The sequence below is a fragment of the Oncorhynchus mykiss genome, chromosome 5 (assembly GCF_057628025.1).
Source record: "Oncorhynchus mykiss isolate SJ-2025 chromosome 5, ASM5762802v1, whole genome shotgun sequence".
In the NCBI taxonomy this organism is placed as follows: Eukaryota; Metazoa; Chordata; class Actinopteri; order Salmoniformes; family Salmonidae; genus Oncorhynchus; species Oncorhynchus mykiss.
In genome coordinates this window covers 33,631,303-33,652,306 of record NC_143026.1, presented here as the reverse complement: position 1 = coordinate 33,652,306, position 21,004 = coordinate 33,631,303, and the positions used below count along the sequence as shown (strand labels likewise).

Below are 21,004 nucleotides of genomic sequence, written 5' to 3'. Positions count from 1 at the left end.
CATGATTTTAACTTGATCCTGCATAAATTCCTTATCTTCAAAATGTCCCTAGAAATTCTGATCCGGCTCTAATCATGATACTTACTGTATGTTCTGTCTTTCAATGACATTCTATGAACGTAGATTATTTAAATCATTTAAGAAAAAAAGCTCAAATTAGTACAACTGAGTTTGATGTCCAGTGCAATTGAGAGAATGAACCATCTCAAACTCATTACTATAATGAGACAGGACTTTGTCAAGTGCCTATAGACTTTTCAAACAGTCTTACTTGAGGAAACCCTACTTCTGGACTGCTTCAAATCATCTTTCCTGGTCATTAAATATCCCATTATGATATCATTAGGAAAAGGAGGAATTTAAGTATTGCTAAGTTGTAAACTTCACTGGCCACATGAATCTAATAGACTCACCAGTTTGAAAATGTGGATATCATGCATGAGATAGTTGCTGTAAAAAGAGAGACGTCGTCCCGTATTTAAAGATTCATTGTCTGCCTGCAATTTTATACATCAATGTTTTCTGTTGCTCAAGCACCTGTGTTTGAACCTTTTAAGAAAGATCTGCAATTTTGTGTAAAATTAAGGTTTGAAAATCAACTGTGTGTTATAGGAAATGTAGCAAAGTCTCAGAAATACAGTACACTGCATTGCAGGTGTATATGTCTGAAAATATGAAATCATTTCCAAATAATTCTCTTAAAAGGAATGAAACCACAGGACTTTACTGTTGCCAAGAGATAGACAGTCTCCTTGGAGCCCAATCTTTACTTTGCATAGCCTGCTGTTTATTTCTCTGCACCCCTTTTCCTCATTCAGATCATTTGCACAGGGCTCATTTCAAGTTGGCAAAAAGAGAAAAATCCCTTTGCTGGAAATACTTAAGATTTATATTTAAATTTTCATGAAATCTTTGAGAACATTGAGGAGCAATTTCACATTTGCACTGACATCTAATTTCTTGAGTACAGTCTGAAATCACAAATTGCCAAGGATTCCCTCTGTGCCCAATTATCCTGCATCAATTTGCCTGACCCCGCCGAGTACTGGTAAATTAATCAGACCATTTTTGTTTTATATTCACTCATGAAATACATAGGCACGCGTTTGATAAACGAATTGTACTTGCTCAGTTATACCCACAATGATTCCTTTCCTTTCCCGAAACGATATACACATAGGACCGTAGCATTAACCCATAAAACTGAGCTTTGTCGACGACACACACACACACTGAATATCTGCACACAACAACTGTCACTATTCAGTTAATCTCTTTGCCCAATATGTTAAAATATGGACTAGAAATGTACAAAATAAAAAACACGTTTTGGTTAATAGGAAGGAGAGAAATGTAGAAATAGGTAATAGGCTGAGCAGCCATTAAACTATTTAGGTTGAAGTGTTATACAATTGAGCTAGTTTGAAACATGGCTATTACATTCTTTGCTGTCTTTTTGTACCACTAACCATCACCATAGATTAGACCAGGAATAATGCAACAGCTAAATAACAGAATCGAACATTTTAAATATATCCTGTAGCTACCACTGACAGTATTTTGAACTTGGCAATAATTGTCTAAGGACTTGTTAGCTCCAATCATCAACTATACATCCCATCTACCAGCTTGGCTTACCTGTTGATTGAACCACTGCAGGAAAAAGGCTAAGTGTTTGGAACAACAGTGCTCTCTAGTGGGGAATAAGATAGAGAATTATGTTTAGTGGTCACTTTTACCCTTGGTTGAAGTTAGGGACATATCTATATTTACTGGGGGTGGGGGGCTGGTCCAACATAAATATTTTCACATGACCCTCCCCTTGTACTGTAAAATAAATTGAACACTCTCCCCACTCATAGACTTAAATAATGTTTACGACCACAAATAACAACTATAGCGATCCTGTGTTTATAAACATGGATATCCACTTTGCTTTTGTGGAACAGTTGATGCCACATAGGGGTACGGGCCAGACGGTTGAGGGTTGCCATCCACCACAGAGGAGCTCACTCTCCCTGCCTGTGGCATCCGCCAACCCAGATTCGTCCATCGGACTGCCAGATAGTGAAGTGTGATTTATCACTCCAGAAAATGCATTTCCACTGCTCCAGAGTCCAATGGTCTGGAGGAAATCTGGCACCATCCCTATGGTGAAGCATGGTGGTGGCAGCATCATGCTGTGGGGATGTTTTTTCAGCAGCAGGGACTGGGAAACTAGTCAGGATTGAGGTTGAGGTGAACGGAGTACAGGAGATATTCTTGATGAAAACCTGCTCCAGAGCGCTCAGGACCTCTGGGGTGAAGGTTCACCTTCCAACAGGACAAAGAACCTAAGCACACAACCAAGACAATGCAGGAGTGGCTTCGGGACAAGTCTTTGAATGTCCTTGAAACGGCCCAGCCAGAGCCCGGACTTGAACCCGATCGAACATCTCTGGAGAGACCTGAAAATAGCTGTGCAGCGACGCTCCCCATCCAACCTTACAGAGTTTAAGAGGATCTGCGGAGAATGGGAGAAACTCCCCAAATACAGGTGTGCCAAGCTTGTAGCGTTATCCCCAAGACTTGAGGCTGTAATCGCTGCCAAAAGGTGCTTCAACAAAGCACTGAGTACAGGGTCTGAATACTTATGTAAATGTAATTTTTTTAAATTATACATTTGCCAAAATGTCTAAAACTTTTTTGCCTTGCCATTATGGGTTAGTGTGTGTAGATTGAGAAATACTATTTAATACATTTTAGAATAAGTATGTAACGTATGCTATAAAGTCAAAGGGTCTGAATACTTTCCGAATGCACTGTAGTACATGTATAGCCTACTACATTAAATTAATAACAAAATGAGACAAAAGTGCGAGATTGTCAATTGGCAGCCAAGCATTGATCATCATGTCACCAGAATAAGACCCTTGATATTTATTGAAAGGAGAATCAACATTATCACTGCGCACTTTCGCCACCCTGTGACGTTCATAACTTATTTCATCTGTAGCCTAATAAACTGCATGCTTTCCCAAGATGTGACATTTATCAGACATGTAGGTTACATAAAGGTTTGATTGAAACCTGGTTAAGGTCAAGCCATTTTGAGGACGCCGGAATGACATTTTGGATGAACAGGTTCATGGCTACAGGAGACTTTTGAAGTAGCCTTATCAGATTCAAACATTGTGACTGGTCGAGTTTTTGCCACTTATAAAAAAGGTAATACATTAAAGTGAAATGTTAAATATGTAGGCTATAATGAAGCGTTACGAATAGCCGCTTTGATTGGAGAGGAGGCAGAGCAGGTGTTAAGCTTTCCTGAATAACTGGGCCTGCCGGGAGCATATGTGGCCACATTATTTTTGGACGACTTGTGAGAATGATCTGCAAGACAGAACATTCGGTACCAGAAGTAAACATAGTCACTGGCCTGCTACTGTGCCTTTCTAGTCCTTATAAAAATGTTGAGTAGACCAACGACTGTTCCAAATTGAATGAAATATTCAAATCACAGGGCCTTTGGCGCCGTTATTCAAATGACATTTTCACTGGTGCCTAGAGTAGGATCGAATGTTGTACTCACTTGAAAGCAATAATGCAATTCTTCATTGCATTGTGGTATTGTAGGCTAGTCTAGATTTTTGAGCTGTGCGTCTCATGTCTTCACTGTTCTTTCATGCGCAATGGTGCACTTGGCCTCTCCGCTGCCTATCAGTTATTCCTATTGGTTCTTGTCGATTAATATAAAAAAATTATGCAGCTTTGAATGTTGTGTAGTATGACTGCTAGGCAGCCTATTGCAGATATGGACAAACAATCCACCAACCACAATTGCCACTATGAATGGTGTAAAGAGGGCAGGATGGACTATTAGACTATATTGACCTTTACTGTAGTAAAAAAAGTTAGCACATGGTAAAGCATAGTGCATTAGGGAAGTACCAAAGCACCTTGATATAGGGGAGGCGCATGTAAGCAGATTCAAAAATGTGGCTAGGATGGGAGAAATATGGTAAACCCTGCAAAAGAGCGAATGTAAACAAGGGGGAGGAAAAAAACAAACTACCCTCCCCTGTGCCCAATACATTGTTTTTTTTAACTACCCTCCCCCCCAGTAAATTGCAATCTGTCCCTTAGTTTTATGATTATAGAACATTTCATGAAAAAGAAAAACATTAAGAGGATCTGTAGTGCAAAACATTGAAGATGATTTTATTTTATTATTCACAGTTAAAACACAAGCAACTGCTTTAAATAACTTTGTTTTTTGCCTTTTTTCAAAATCTCCAACTCCAAAAGGAGTCCCAACTCAAGCTTTCCATTCAGTTCACGCTTGATCCATCTTGGTTTGTTGTAGTTCCTACTACTATACTGTACTGTTGGCATTAAAGTGGATTGTTGAACATGCTTTAGATAGCAAGGCAGAGGGAATGACAGCTGAAGTTCAGTGGACAACAGGATTTATAACCATTTCAACACATGGAAGGACCCAACTTTCAATGTCCACAAAGTAAAATTCTTCCACTTTCTACTGAAAAAAAAAAAAAAAAAAATTATATATATATATATATATATATATATATATAATAGAGGCAAATCTGACTGCCAAAGGTCAGTAGGACCAATAAGAATCAATTGGCAGAGACTTCTGTTTTTGTTCTGTTCTCAGAAAACAGATGACACATGTAAACCTTTTATGCAGCATTCGAGGGATACCGAGACACAGGGTTGGGGAGTGACTTTTTAAAATGAACTGTAATCAGTTACGTTACTGGCAAAAATGTTGTAATCAGATTACAGATACCTAAAAAAAAAAAAACTTGATTACTTTAAAAAGGATGTTGTGTAAAACATTAACATCTTTCTGTTTCAATTCAGCATTGAAAAAAAGGCTCAATTTAAAGTTTGTTCCTCTGGAGCAAATCTGACCACAAGTCAGAGACCACTATGACACAAATGCGTTCAATGGATCCTTTTTGTATTCTTCTTATGCCTCTTATGGGGAAAGTAATCAGATTACGTTACGGAGTTTGGGTTATCCAAAAATTACATTACTGATTACAATTTTGAACAAGTGACGAGTAACGTCTTACATTTAGAAAGGAACCTACCCAGCCCTGCCCAGATACATAATAGAAACACTTGAGGTGAACGTGTCATTCTGAAATGGTTGTATTTAGTATCTGATTAAAATGTTTGGCACGTTCAAAGTATCTTTCTGTAAGTGAACTTGAACAGAATACACTGCTTTATTCAGTGAGATGTTTTGCAAATAATTTGCTGAAACGAACATAGCATGAGTGTGACCTAATTTCAAGATGTGGATATCGTGAGCAACATAAGTTGCAGAACCTTGCAGGTATTTTTGAACTCTTAACAAAATGCTGTTGTGATATCAATATTCCAGCTTGATAATAAATGTTTGAAAGTTTCAGTAACGTTCATCAACACTAACAGGAATGTATATGGAATATATCCCCAAAATCCTTCTCCTTACAGGTAGCAAAGCCCCTCGCAAGGCTAGGACAACTTAGGGATGGGAGTGATCATGAAATAAATTGTTTAAAAAAAATAACTTATAAAAAAGCATTTCTAAATGTTGCACATTTTTCTTATTGCAACTGGACTTAAACAGCATACACTTGCATACATACAAACTCGGCAAACAAACAAACTCAGTCTGTCTGTCTTCAACACATGGGCTGTTCTGCAAAGGGTGCCCTTTGATATTTTAAGTAGACATTCTTTTGCACCGATATTGAATTTCAAAAGCCTGTTATATTAAATGAAGTGCCCTTTATTATAGACCAAATGGAGAATTCAATAAATCCCATTTTTTATATGAATAAATACTTTTCAGCATTTTGACATGTCCCTCCGTGCACCATGTGACTTCTAGGAAGATTTTAATCCACTAAATCCCAACATTTCTCCAAATTTCCATCATCATTGTAAAGCCCTAGTTATTTTGTTGCTTTGACAAAGTCATTTCTGAAGATCATTTACACTGCTCAAAAAAATAAAGGGAACACTTAAACAACATAATGTAACTCCAAGTCAATCACACTTCTGTGAAATCAAACTGTCCACTTAGGAAGCAACACTGATTGACAATACATTTCACATGCTGTTGTGCAAATGGAATAAACAACAGGTGGAAATTATAGGCAATTAGCAAGACACCCCCAATAAAGGAGTGGTTCTGCAGGTGGGGACCACAGACCACTTCTCAGTTCCTATGCTTCCTGGCTGATGTTTTGGTCACTTTTGAATGCTGGCGGTGCTTTCACTCTAGTGGTAGCATGAGACGAAGTCTACAACCCACACAAGTGGCTCAGGTAGTGCAGCTCATCCAGGATGGCACATCAATGCGAGCTGTGGCAAGAAGGTTTGCTGTGTCTGTCAGCGTAGTGTCAGGAGCATGGAGGCGCTACCAGGAGACAGGCCAGTACATCAGGAGACGTGGAGGAGGCCGTAGGAGGGCAACAACCCAGCAGCAGGACCGCTACCTCCGCCTTTGTGCAAGGAGGAGCAGGAGGAGCACTGCCAGAGCCCTGCAAAATGACCTCCAGCAGGCACAAATGTGCATGTGTCTGCTCAAACGGTCAGAAACAGACTCCATGAGGGTGGTATGAGGGCCCGATGTCCACAGGTGGGGGTTGTGCTTACAGCCCAACACCGTGCAGGACGTTTTTCATTTGCCAGAGAACACCAAGATTGGCAAATTCGCCACTGGCGCCCTGTGCTCTTCACAGATGAAAGCAGGTTCACACTGAGCACATGTGACAGACGTGACAGTCTGGAGACGCCGTGGAGAACGTTCTGCTGCCTGCAACATCCTCCAGCATGACAGGTTTGGCGGTGGTACAGTCATGGTGTGGGGCGGCATTTCTTTGGGAGGCCGCACAGCCCTCCATGTGCTCGCCAGAGGTAGCCTGACTGCCATTAGGTACCGAGATGAGATCCTCAGACCCCTTGTGAGACCATATGCTGGTGCGGTTGGCCCTGGGTTCCTCCTAAAGCAAGACAATGCTAGACCTCATGTGGCTGGAGTGTGTCAGCAGTTCCTGCAAGAGGAAGGCATTGATGCTATGGACTGGCCCGCCCGTTCCCCAGACCTGAATCCAATTGAGCACATCTGGGACATCATGTCTCGCTCCATCCACCAACGCCACGTTGCACCACAGACTGTCCAGGAGTTGGCGGATGCTTTAGTCCAGGTCTGGGAGGAGATCCCTCAGGAGACCATCCGCCACCTCATCAGGAGCATGCCCAGGCGTTGTAGGGAGGTCATTCAGGCACGTGGAGGCCACACACACACTACTGAGCCTCATTTTGACTTGTTTTAAGGACATTACATCAAAGCTGGATCAGCCTGTAGTGTGGTTTTCCACTTTAATTTTGAGTAAGACTCCAAATCCAAACCTCCATGGGTTGATACATTTGATTTCCATTGATCATTTGTGTGATTTTGTTGTCAGCACTTTCAACTATGTAAAGAATATTGAATTCATTCAGATCTAGGATGTGTTATGTTAGTGTTCCCTTTATTTTTTTGAGCAGTGTATTTAATGTGATTGGTGATTCATTTACATCTGTCCCGCATTTTAAGGTCAGCCCTGTTACGTGAACTGAACTCTCGTTTTAATATGAAACTTTCCTTTTTTTTTTCAATAGAAACATTGAACATGTAAGTCAATACAGTGTAAAAGCAGTTGAATTGGTTCTACTCTTTTGTCATTTTCAGTTTTTTGTGGTGGAAAATTGAGTGGGTCAAGCATAACACATCAACCCTGTCACCCTTAGATAGACAGGCTAGAAATGTTTTAACAAAAAGTACAAATGTGAAGCTTGTATTCAATTACTACTCTGTTGCACACAACAAGCTTCCATTCCTCCTGTCACAAGGGGATTTATGGCTGATTTAAGATGAAATAGTCAACCCTGTTACTTTATTTGGCACTTACTATAGTAATTATTTTATCTCTTTAATTTAACATGTGCTCTTTATGACAATGTTAAAATGAGGAGAAATTCAAACGTTTTTTTGGCATGGTTACACCGAATTGGTGGAACGACCCACACACTAAAGGACATTTCTGTCAGGAATTCAGGCCTAATGAAATTAGCATGGAAAAGCAATCCTCTTGCATTGTATATAAACTATACTGTAGCAACAGTCAAAATCCCTGATTCCTCCCCAAGAACAGCAGAGGAGTTGGAATTACAGACAACAATCCCATGCTTGGTACATCTACTCTCCAAGCCTTGAGGATCACCCCACCCCCCTCCTCACACAACATCAGTACAGGTGCTCAAGAGGGACATTAGTTAACCAAAACCAGGCTTTCAGAAACACCCTACAAGACTAATTTGTTTTGATGTGTTTTTTTATAACGTCAAGTAACGGATTTGGAAATATGGTGTCTCTATATGAAATAGTTTGAAAAACTCCCAAATGTATAAGTGAAATCGAAGCAGATAAAGATAGTGGTCTCTGCTGGTATATTGTGACATTACGTCCTTATTTAAACCTTCCTTCCCAACTTTGCATTTGATAAGGGAGTAAATCAAATCATTGGTTCAAATCCTGTTGTCCACTTGAGGGAATGGGATAAATAACACTGAATTTAAAAAAGAGCTTCGTCTCAAACCTCTTACTGTTAGGAGCTCTTGCTCCGGCCAAGCACTTGTTCTACTCTCCTCTCCATCCTCTCTCAGTTCTTGTATTTTAACTGTGCTTGTGATGCGTTTCGTTGTAGTCCATGATCCTTAGTTGCTGTCTAGGTCGTGCTGAACTGGCCGCCACCACTCCCCCTCCCCTTGCTCCTCCCATCTTCCGTCTGGTACTCTCCTGCTTGGTAGCTCTCTGCTTGGTTTCAGGCAGGTGCTCCTTCACGGGCACAGTGAGAGGGGCACCCAGTATAGAGGCAAGGGCAGGGGAAAAGGTAAGGTTAAGGACAGGGTTAGAGACAGGACACGTCAGAGAATTCCCCAGTGGAGGAAATGAGGGCTCCACACACAGCTCAGTCTTCAGGCCCTGTGAAAGGCCGGCCAGGCGGGGGGGTGGCGGCTCCTCGTCACACTGGCTCTCGCTCTTGTTCCGGAACAGCTCTCGCGCCCGCATGCCCAGGAAGCTCTTGGCGCTGGGGTAGGAGCCAACAGTAAGGGGGGTGGCGTCGGGGGGCAGTGGGGGGGCATGGGTACAGGAAGGCTCCACAAGGAGAGGCTTGGGGACTTCCTGGGTGCCGTTGACCGAGTTGACAGGGAGCTTCTTAGGGGGGTTGTTCGCCATAGGTTGCCCTGGAGATAAAGTGCTGCCGTTGCGTCGTGGGGACTGAGGTGGTCTGCCGTTATCTGACCACTCATTGGTTCCTGATGTGACGGGTCCATCTGGCTCCATGATACTGCCATTACCATGGAGACAAGGGAGGAAAACATGGAAGGGGATTACTTTCAATTATAAACGGTGGTTCAAGCCCTGAATACTGGTGGCATATCAGAAGCTCAAATTACATTGGTAACCAGTTTATAATAGCAATAAGGCACCTCAGGGTTTGAGGTATATGACCAATATACCAAGGCTAAGGGCTGTATCCAGGCACTTGCGGCATGCAAAACAGCCCTTAGTCGTGGTATATTGGCCACATACCACACCTCCTTGGGCCTTATTGCTTAAATATACATTTAGCTTCTAATGGCACATACACCATTCTGCATGTGCATTCCATAAACGTCAACAGTTCGACTGCCATCTCACCTAGAGTCTATAGGAGGGCCAGGATCGGTACTGCTGCCCCCTGCGGAGGGTGTGGTCAGGGTGGCATGACCCTCCATTTCCAGTCTACTGTAGAGCTGCAGCAGCTCCGTCTGCAGGAGCTGGGTCACTCTCCTCTGGGCCTGGTACCTGCTGTCTGACGCCTGCAGCTCGCCCCTGCACAGAGACAGATGGACATGATCATATTACACACTTAAGAGACAAAAACAGAGCTAGCTGCTGTGCAAACACACAGTTGTGCATAAAAACCCACAAACCAACTGCGTTGATCCAAAGGTCAACACCTTAAAAACAACACAATGAACCTAAATCACCATTCTAAAGGAGCTTCTAAATAAGTCTAGAGGCCTTTTCCACCTCTAAACCCAGAATTCTCATACTTGGCCCGGCCCTTGACGTCCTCCAGAAATTTCTTCTGCTCCACGATGAGGTGTTCCTTCTTGGTGAGCTGTGTCTCCAGCTCGCCCACCCGCTGCTGCGCTGCCTCCAGCTTCTGGCCCTGCTGCAGCAGGCTCTGCCTCAGCCTCTCCACCTCCTTCCCCCAGGACACCTGCACCATCTGGGCCTCCTACAGTGAGAAAGAGAGGGTGTTGGTGTGGGAACTGTTAAACTAGTCTGGCCAGGGTTTGGCCAGTGGCCTCCATGAGAGGTATCATCTGGTATGCATAGAGTCATAGTACCCATAAAACCTAGCGGTCAAACAGGGAAATAGTTCCAATTGTCCACCATTCATTTTTCCGTAGCGGATTTTATAAACACTTAAAATAAGGGCTGTGTTTCGTGTAGGCTTACCCCGGCGTGGCGTTTTGATAACCGTGTAAATCTCTCTCCGACAAGGTGACTTATGTCAATATATTTGCCTGCATTTACACCCCCCAAAAATGTTTTAATGCTAATTAGCTGCTAATGTGGCCATCATACAGAACTACAAATGCCATGTCTGGATGAGACTGCCAAATCGAGGCAAAGGTAAGAATCTCTGGGTTAACTATCTAATGTTAACTAAATGTAGTAATGAATAAATTGGCAACTTCTATAAAATGTACAATTCTGTGAACTGTCTTGGGTAGGTTTTAAAATTACACAATACCTGTTTAGCAAAGGTGTCAGCTAAAGATGACATGCAGGAGCTTGTAGGGATTTGTAGTCTTGCATGATATCTACTTTGATGCTAATGAGCATTTTCAAACCCAAGAGTATAAATAAATAAATAAATAAAATAAATATATATATATTTTTTACAGCCATCTTGTCTTAGAGAGATTTACACGGTTATCAAATCCAACGGAAAAATTAAAGGTGGAAAAACTATTGGAACCATTTCCCTGTTTGACTGCTAGGCTTTATTACCACACATACTATGACACATCCACCGTGGGCCTCTACAGGTTGTTGTTCCTCTCCAAATACATACGTCCCTGACAACTTTTACCAGAATGCAATGGAACACAATATGGAAGACAGGTGTTCTGTCATGGCGGAGACATCGATAGCAACTTTGATTAATACAGCTTTTACCCATGCAGTAGTACTGATTCTGTTCCTCTTTTCACCCTAAGTTCCTCCTATATGTTCTCAGTGGCCCTTGCTCCCTTACCATGGCATTGTCTGAGCCTGTGTGCTGCTGCCGCTGTTCAGCCAGCTTGTGGGCCTCCCCCAGGAGCAGCAGCTGCTTGTTCAGGAAGCTCATCTGCTGCTGGGTGCGCTCACTGGTGCTCAGCTGTAGGACACATGGGACAACCAATCAGAATGGAGACAAACCCAACAAAGCCCTCGGTTTGGTTTATTTATGGATACACTATGTTCTTAGTCCTTTTATCTTTGCACATACAGCATCTGATTTACTACAAGTGGCAAGCCGTTTATCCATGTTGATTGATTTTACAGCAGCAGAGCAAGTAGAACTAGATGAGGTGCCTCACCTTGGTAGTCATCTGGTTGAGAAGGTGCCCCGTGTGACACACCTTGTTGTTGGACCTCTGCAGATCTGCCTCCAGCTCATTCATCTTCTTCTGATACTCATTCAACTGACTCTGGAAAGGATCATCAGAGAGGGTACAATATAGTGTATGGAAGATTTGATATACATTATTCTATGCGTTTGTGTGTGCGCACATGCATGTGTAAATGTAGTCATGCGTCTACCTGTAGTTCCTGGTTCTTGGTGTAGTAGTCGTCCCGGCCCTGTTGTAGCTGGCGGACCTGGCTGTGTAGTCTGGTGACCACGGTCTCTCGGTCGTCCCACAGCTGTCTGCAGCGCTGCTGCTCCACCTGCAGACTCTCCTTCAGAGACATGATGTCCACACTCTGGAGGTTCAGCTGGTCCTTCTGCAGGCAGATACAGTGAGAGAGGATGACAGACCACTCACCGTTTGACGAAATCTACAACGGCATAGGATTTAATAAAACAGCTCATTTGGGAAACTTTTTTTCACCATATGCAACAGAGGAAAACCTACTCTACTGAGCCACTACAAGCAACAAAGTCGGTGAGCGAAATGGATCAAGAGCAGGCTCCTGTTTTGTGATACTTATCAAAACATCTACTTCGTGATACTTTCAAAGATAACCGTCTTAGAAAGCCACGATTCCAACACCACTACCTCCCAACCAATTCACACTAGTTCTGAGAAGCTACAGGACAAATCCAGGAGGGGAGGATCTGGTGCATTTATTACCATGGCGTTGTTCTGTTCCTCCAGTGCGGTGGCGTTGATGACGCGTCGCAGTAGGCGTCGGTTGCGGACGGCGTGCTGCTCTCGCTTGTAGCGTTCGTACAGCAGCTGGCTGTGCAGCAGGAGCAGCTGGCTACGCAACGTGTGCAGCTCGTCCAGCGGCGCCGTGCCTGGGGGGGACAGGCACAAAGCAACAACCAGGAAAATGATGACAGTCATAAAATGATAATACTGAATTAATTTGGTTCTTCTCATGCAATGTCAACAAGGAACTTTGAGCACATTGTTTGCGGGAGTTAACTGTTAACTCCACATTGTACAAGTTGTGGGTTTTTTCACTGGGTAGATGTGAAGTTTATGATGGATTGATTGTATTTCTAACCCTTTCCTAATGCTATTCTGGGCTCAAACAGTAGTAATGTTCAATATGATGGATTGATTGTATTTCTAACCCTCTCCTAATGCTATTCTGGGCTCAAACAGTAGTACTGTTCAATATGATGGATTGATTGTATTTCTAACCCTCTCCTAATGCTATTCTGGGCTCAAACAGTAGTACTGTTCAATATGATGGATTGCTTGTATTTCTAACCCTCTCCTAATGCTATTCTGGGCTCAAACAGTAGTACTGTTCAATATGATGGATTGATTGTATTTCTAACCCTCTCCTAATGCTATTCTGGGCTCAAACAGTAGTACTGTTCAATATGATGGATTGATTGTATTTCTAACCCTCTCCTAATGCTATTCTGGGCTCAAACAGTAGTACTGTTCAATATGATGGATTGATTGTATTTCTAACCCTCTCCTAATGCTATTCTGGGCTCAAACAGTAGTAATGTTCAATATGATGGATTGATTGTATTTCTAACCCTCTCCTAATGCTATTCTGGGCTCAAACAGTAGTACTGTTCAATATGATGGATTGATTGTATTTCTAACCCTCTCCTAATGCTATTCTGGGCTCAAACAGTAGTACTGTTCAATATGATGGATTGATTGCATTTCTAACCCTCTCCTAATGCTATTCTGGGCTCAAACAGTAGTACTGTTCAATATGATGGATTGATTGTATTTCTAACCCTCTCCTAATGCTATTCTGGGCTCAAACAGTAGTAATGTTCAATATGATGGATTGATTGTATTTCTAACCCTCTCCTAATGCTATTCTGGGCTCAAACAGTAGTACTGTTCAATATGATGGATTGATTATATTTCTAACCCTCTCCTAATGCTATTCTGGGCTCAAACAGTAGTACTGTTCAATATGATGGATTGATTGTATTTCTAACCCTCTCCTAATGCTATTCTGGGCTCAAACAGTAGTACTGTTCAATATGATGGATTGATTGTATTTCTAACCCTCTCCTAATGCTATTCTGGGCTCAAACAGTAGTACTGTTCAATATGATGGATTGATTGTATTTCTAACCCTCTCCTAATGCTATTCTGGGCTCAAACAGTAGTACTGTTCAATATGATGGATTGATTGTATTTCTAACCCTCTCCTAATGCTATTCTGGGCTCAAACAGTAGTACTGTTCAATATGATGGATTGATTGTATTTCTAACCCTCTCCTAATGCTATTCTGGGCTCAAACAGTAGTACTGTTCAATATGATGGATTGATTGTATTTCTAACCCTCTCCTAATGCTATTCTGGGCTCAAACAGTAGTAATGTTCAATATGATGGATTGATTGTATTTCTAACCCTCTCCTAATGCTATTCTGGGCTCAAACAGTAGTACTGTTCAATATGATGGATTGATTGTATTTCTAACCCTCTCCTAATGCTATTCTGGGCTCAAACAGTAGTACTGTTCAATATGATGGATTGATTGTATTTCTAACCCTCTCCTAATGCTATTCTGGGCTCAAACAGTAGTACTGTTCAATATGATGGATTGATTGTATTTCTAACCCTCTCCTAATGCTATTCTGGGCTCAAACAGTAGTACTGTTCAATATGATGGATTGATTGTATTTCTAACCCTCTCCTAATGCTATTCTGGGCTCAAACAGTAGTACTGTTCAATATGATGGATTGATTGTATTTCTAACCCTCTCCTAATGCTATTCTGGGCTCAAACAGTAGTAATGTTCAATATGTAGATATAGCTTTGTTTCTATGGTTCATTAGCACTAATTTCATCAGGCCCACATACACAGTACATAACACCTACATAAAGTAATATCTTGAACATTGATTATTCATAATCCTTTAGTTATGTATGAAAGTGGTATGACTAGTTCACTGTATGTAGTCACACTAACACAGAAAAAAGGGAACTGAGTAGGTGTATATAAAATAAAACCGGCAGATAAAATCTGAGAACTTTACACAAAGGCCTCTCAGAGTCATGAGGGAACTTACATAAGTTAACCACAAGCTCTTTGTGGAGTTGGCTTCACACACACACAATCAAAAATACATGACTTATATAAACTTATTCAATTCCAATGCTCTAACTTGGCAGGGAGAGAGGGATGTTTGGCCCATACACAAGGCTGTTATACAGTGATCAGCAGCTGGAGATGGTTAAGACAGAGACTTTTGTTCCCATCCAGGGAAAACGTCACATAGCAGCTAGGATTCTCTCAACTGCTTCTGTACCGTTTTAATACTATTCTACCTAGGAATACATGATATCGGAATCAGACCATATTAGCTAAAAATGCCAACATTGGTATCGGCCCGATGTCTAGTTTAACACTGATGTGCAAAGCCGATGTCAAAGCTACATGTGCAACACAGCATTCCTAACCTAGCCCACAATGTCTGCTGTGTGGATTGAGCAGTCAACAAGTCGAGCAGTCATTTGAAAGAGTAATTACATTTCATTCAGACAACTCAAAGGGCAAAATCCATTAAAGCCAAGATAAAGGAATTCATGGCCCTTGACAATCAACCGTTCTCTGTCGTGGGTGATGTTGGCTTTCGCCGACTGGTTGGGCACCAGTACACGTTGCCCTACTGGAGTTATACAGTAATAGCGTCACTGCTATTAGCTTCACGACATACACACTATGGAACGCCGTTTGGGTCTTTGGTCAAATAACACTATTTGAGGCATTAAATAAGCTTTTAACTTGACATGTCAAATTACAGTTTTATCATAGAATGTTGTGTGGGCTGAATTTGCACGTGCAAGCCAGGTGCCACCACTACTATAAGTAGCACTGTCAAAGCTGTACAAAAAGTCTGCAAACACCGGCCACAAACTATGCGTTTACAATACAGCGTTGGTAATAAAGCATTATTTGTTTGACCGCAACTTCTGGGGTAGCTATCTTTAGCTTGGTACCAAGCTAGCACCAGTACAACCTGCCTGAAAACAATGCCCAGTAGAAACTGCAGTCATTTTGATTATGAGCAACGATTTAGGAATCATTGTGAGTAAGTGTTAGCTAGGTTGTCACTTGCGGTTCGCCTATTGAAATTGAACTTCAGTTCATGAAAATAGCTAGCCAGCTACTTAACCCTGTTGCCCAAAGCTAACGTTATAAGCAGCCAGCTAGCTTCATCTGGCTAGTGAGGCTCGACCAGACCAAGTTGTGCTGTGCAGCTAGCCACAATATGGATTAGGCACTAGGGGAATTTGGAGTTTGCCTTCAAAATAAAAGTACCTCTTTGAAAGTGCTGCAGAAGGTTACAATTGGTGGAAACATGCCATATTTAGACTAGGTAATGTTAACCAAGATTGGAATGTGTAGCAATGAAATGGGTATAAGTCTACTCGGTGACACCCACAGAACACAACTGTGAAAAATGTACGCAGATATTAGCGTTGTAGCTCTTATCGCGGGACTGTGACTGTGAAATCACCTCCCCAGTCAGCCTATTGTGTGTAGTGACATTCATCTTGCACTGTACAGCTTTACCTAAGGATTGGGATCAAATGGGGTATCAGTGAACTCAACACCCAAGATATTTTTCCTCCTCAGAGTTATCAGTGTTCAGCACACATTGGTTGACAATAAATGTGGCTCAATTCAATTGTTTCAGAGTCCCGCAATAAGACCTACAACGCTAATGTTCTCTGGGTGTCACTGAGTAGACTGATACCCAATGTTATTGATCCATAATCCATAGGTAAGGCTGTACAGTGAAATTAGAATTGCATTGGGGGCATACTTAAGTATGATTTCAACAGATGTCAAATGAACAAATTGTCTTTTGTCTTCCAAACTCGTTTAGCATTATCTATTCAATTATAGCATAATTCTACTATTTGTATTCATTTGCATCACTGTCACACTTTTATTTTGAAGGCTAACTGCAAAGTCCACTATTGTGGCTAGCGTCACATAGATGAGTTCGCCCACCATTAATCAAATAAGAACTGTCTTATAAATTAGGGTTTATTTTAGATGACACCGAGCTATATAGTTAGCTAGCTAACTATAGCTACTGAAATATGGTCTTTTTGCCATGTTTTTGGGGAAGAACATTGTTTGCATCTATGAGCTAGCTAGCTTTCTTTTTTTTATGACCAGCACTGTAGGTTCGCGAGACAACTTTACCAGCATCACAGCATACGTATTGATGAATCGTTGTGACATACGAGTGATGGTGTAATCAATGTGTAATAACTACATCAAATTAATGAACGAGTTAAATTATGTGACGTGCAGTCATATTCAGGTCCTGATTGGTCAACAGCTTATTTGACACGTCAAATAGTGTTATTGACACTCAAGACCCAAACGGCATTCCATAGTAAGAGAAATCCTGGTTGAGAATGAAACGACTGAACAACGAAACAGCACAGCAAGTAAGTGAAAGAAAAAGGTTTTGATTATGTTTTACTGGTAATACGTAAATGCCAACAAAATAAGTTTTTGGTCAGTGTGGTGTGTAACCTTTAATTTAACTAGGCAAGTCAGTTAAGAATTTTATTTTATTTACAATGACAGCCTAGCCCGGACGACACTGGGCCAATTGTGCACCACCCTATGGGACTCCCAATCACGGCCCGATGTGATACAACCTGGATTCGAACCAGGGACTGTAGAGACGCCTCTTACACTGAGATGCAGTGCCTTAGACCGCTGCGTCCATGTGTGTGTTAACTATTTAACTGTACTAGAATGCTTAAAATGCTGCTAAAATGTAAAATATTGGTATCGTTTTTTTTGGTTAGGAAAATATTAGATCAGTATCGACCAAAAATGTAATATCGGTGCATCACTAATTCTACCTCCAAAGGCACTTATGAGTGGGAGAACACTGTCAAATAGCCTCAGTTTATGCCTGATGTAGGGTAAACACATCATGAGGCCTAAATGTCCTGAAAGTTTTATCAGTGTTCCACTGTTGCACTAGCTGAAAGTACAGTGCTGCTGCTGTACTCTGGTGGTGGTTGTTTACCTCCAAAATGCGTCCAGTCAGCTGACTTGCTTGGCAAAGGTAATCTGTAAGAGAGAGAGGGAGAGTCATGACTATTTAAAAAAACTGGGTCAGTTCAACAGAGTCAGCATTGGGACAGTATATCAGACTCAGACACCACCATAGAAAAATCTGAATGGTTGATCCCAGTCTTCTGGACCTATCTGGGCTTGGAGACACACCTTTCTGTGTACGGGGCCTCTGTCCCAGTCAATTATATCCCTCAAGCAGGGTATGGCCTGCTATTGAGCTTTGGGGAAGATACTAAAGAGGTGGGGGCGGCGGGGGATGAAATGAGCAGAGCCAGATTGTTCTGTGCAGAGCTCCAACTCTGCTGACACTGGTCCCTTCTGTTGTTGTATTATTGGCTTAGGAGCGAGGACAGTGCGTGTGTGTGTGTGTGGGGGGGGGTCAGACAGTGCCTGTAGTTGTTCAACTGAGTTTTACCCGTGGGCCAGGGCAATGGAGTGGAAAGGACCCAGCCCAGTTCTACAGTGAGCTCACATCACATACTCTGGCTTTCCTTTGCCTTCAACACTTACAGCTCACTGACAGCCATGTTCTTGGACTAGGTACTAAGACGACCCATAATCAGATGGTTTTGATGGAGACTGCTAAGCATAAAGTTGGTCAGACAGTTGTGATCTCACACAGACACTAAAAGCTGGACCCCTCACCTGTTGAGCACCTTGTCGTGGGCGTCGCTTCCCTGCTGAACGAGACGATCCAGCACCTCCAGGGGGGAAGCCGACACCCTCCCCTGACCCTCCTCCCTGTCCTCCAGCCCCTCCTGCCTCTGGCACAGCCTCTCGAGAGCAGCCCTGCCCAGGGCCTCTGATGTCCTCCTCCCCACGAAGAGGGATGCAGCCCGGGGCAGAGCCAGATCAAACAGGACCTCATAGGGCAGGGAGTGGTTCTTGATGGAGGGGCTGGGGGAGAACAGGCCACCGAACTTGGCCATCTCATACTCCGGGGCAGAGGGGCTCCGGTGGAGTGGGTGTTCGATGGGGCTGAAGGGACACATGGGTTGGAAAGACCAGGACTGCTCTAGGGCCGAGCCCCTACTATTGTCCCCACCACCATTAGCGCCCTGGGCATTCTCCAGTGCCTTGTCTGGGGTGGACACCGCATGGTGGGGGTCCCGGGGTAGCATGAGGCCACCCAGTGGGTGGTTGGGCAGGGCCTTCTCCTGGGTACCTGTCAGGGTCTCAGTGGTGCGGTAGAAGGGGGAGTCAAAGCCCCTCAGGGCAGCCAAGTCTCGCTTGTCCTCTGTGATCTCCAGGAGCTCCTCTGTGATGGCAGCTGGTGTGTTTTTGGAGAGGTAAAACAGGGGACATAAGGACGCTTGTAGTGAAACAGGCTTTTGAGTCATTGGTGCATTAAGACTATTGCTATGAAATGTATATGGTTCCCTCTCATTCAACTGACATTTTATGTCAGTCTCATTTAGACCAGCACACTCCTATTCTCAGACAGTGTACTCACCTTCTTCCCTCTCCTTCTCTGTCCTCAGCTGAAGCTCCAGCTCCTGCTCCTGCATAAAGACTGAAAGTTCTGTCAGCGTCATGGAAATGGTCCCACCACCACTTGCATCTAGTAAACAGAAGACAGCCAATAAACATACAGTTTTACATAAAACAATCTTCCACCAGAGAACATGGACCGACAACGGTTAAGAACCAACGACTTGATAAAAAGCATACAAATGTAATATCCAACTCCACATTTTTTGATGATGACTGACCTCTGTTGTTGATGACCTCTTCATCTTTCTCAGGATCTCGGATTGGTTCTTGCCTCACCAGGCTAGGTTTGGATGCTTCTACAGGGCAGCCATGCTGAAAGTGAACAGTTTATTGTAATTTGTATTAAACCTTTATTTAACCAAGTTCTCTTCTTACTACACTACAAAGGCCAATAATGCTCATCGTGGGCATGGATGTCATACTCTACCTTCCGTGGTGGACTAGCGGTGTTGGATGTCAGGGGGATGGTGGGGAACTCATCAGAGAGGGTGGGGGGCGGGGAGGTGGTGGCAGGAGTACTTGAGGCAGGTGTTCCTTTCCCTCCTGCTTACAGAATTCAGCAATTAGGAACAAATACCAACGGAAATGTCTTGTAGGATTAATCACATGGCAAAACCTCACCAATACATGCAGGGATCAGTTTCTAAAGCATGATCGTTATATTAATAAATATTGTTTATCAAATCCATATTAAAAACACAAGATATTGTAATAGGCCTTTTTACACTACACCGGTTTGAAACCGGTTTCATGACACATATGCTACATATACACAGGCAGTCCAACTGTGACTTATGCCCAATTATTGGCAAAAGAGCTGATCTGATTTGTCAAAAGACCAATTTGTTAAAAAAAGATTACACAGACAACCCACAGTTAAACACCGCCAACGATCTGGTTTCCAATCTGACTTCCCCAAGCCACATCTGGACGTAGTTTGGGGGACACACTTCTACACCACATAACCCCTCTGAGTGGTATAGTGTAAAGACAATGGTTTTCCGACACCATTCTATTTCTATGGTGCAGACACATGAAGCTATGTAAGGAGTGCAAAAAGTTATATTTAAAATCTGATGTCGAAGACAAATAGTGCTTAACATATTTTAAAGGTTTCTAAAGCATGTTGGTTATATCATAAAAGTCAATATTGTTTATGAAATCTATACTGAACAAAAACGTAACATGTTGGTCCCATGTTTCATGAGCTGAAATTAAAGACCCCAGAAATGTTCCATATGCACAAAAAGCTTATTTCTCTCAAATGTTGTGCACAAATGTGGTTACATTCTTGCTAGTGAGGATTTCTCCTTTGCCAAGGTAATCCATCCACCTGAAAGGTGTGGTATATCAAGAAGCTGATTAAACAGTATGATCATTACACAGGTGCACCTTGTGCTGGGGGCAATAAAAGGCTACTTTAAAATGTGAAGTTGTGTCACAAGACAATGCCACAATGTCCAATTGGCATGCTGACTGTAGGAATGTACACCAGAGCTGTTGCCAGAGAATTTAAGGTTCATTTCTCTACCATAAGCTGCCTCCAACGTAATTTTAGACAAGCCCCACAACCGCAGACCACATGTAACCACGCCAGCTCAGGACCTCCACAACCGGCTTCTTCACCTGCGGGATCGTCAGACCAGT

At 42.6% G+C, this 21,004-nt stretch overlaps 1 protein-coding gene across 2 annotated transcripts in view; it reads right to left on the bottom strand.

Moving 5' to 3' along the window:
• Positions 1-4,174: 4,174 nt before the first annotated feature.
• Positions 4,175-21,004, bottom strand: part of LOC110522917 (hamartin) — a 36,541-nt gene continuing 19,711 nt past the window's right edge. For both annotated transcript variants that reach the window (XM_036977308.2, XM_090234554.1), the window contains exons 11-22: positions 19,785-19,900; positions 19,576-19,669; positions 19,317-19,424; positions 18,509-19,133; positions 17,814-17,857; positions 12,445-12,611; positions 11,912-12,094; positions 11,689-11,799; positions 11,364-11,486; positions 10,147-10,334; positions 9,749-9,922; positions 4,175-9,395 (exon numbers count right to left, since the gene is read on the bottom strand). In XM_036977308.2, the coding sequence (XP_036833203.2) occupies positions 8,720-9,395; positions 9,749-9,922; positions 10,147-10,334; positions 11,364-11,486; positions 11,689-11,799; positions 11,912-12,094; positions 12,445-12,611; positions 17,814-17,857; positions 18,509-19,133; positions 19,317-19,424; positions 19,576-19,669; positions 19,785-19,900 (2,609 nt within the window). In that variant the 3' untranslated portion in view covers positions 4,175-8,719. The remainder of the gene's footprint in view (positions 9,396-9,748; positions 9,923-10,146; positions 10,335-11,363; positions 11,487-11,688; positions 11,800-11,911; positions 12,095-12,444; positions 12,612-17,813; positions 17,858-18,508; positions 19,134-19,316; positions 19,425-19,575; positions 19,670-19,784; positions 19,901-21,004) is intronic.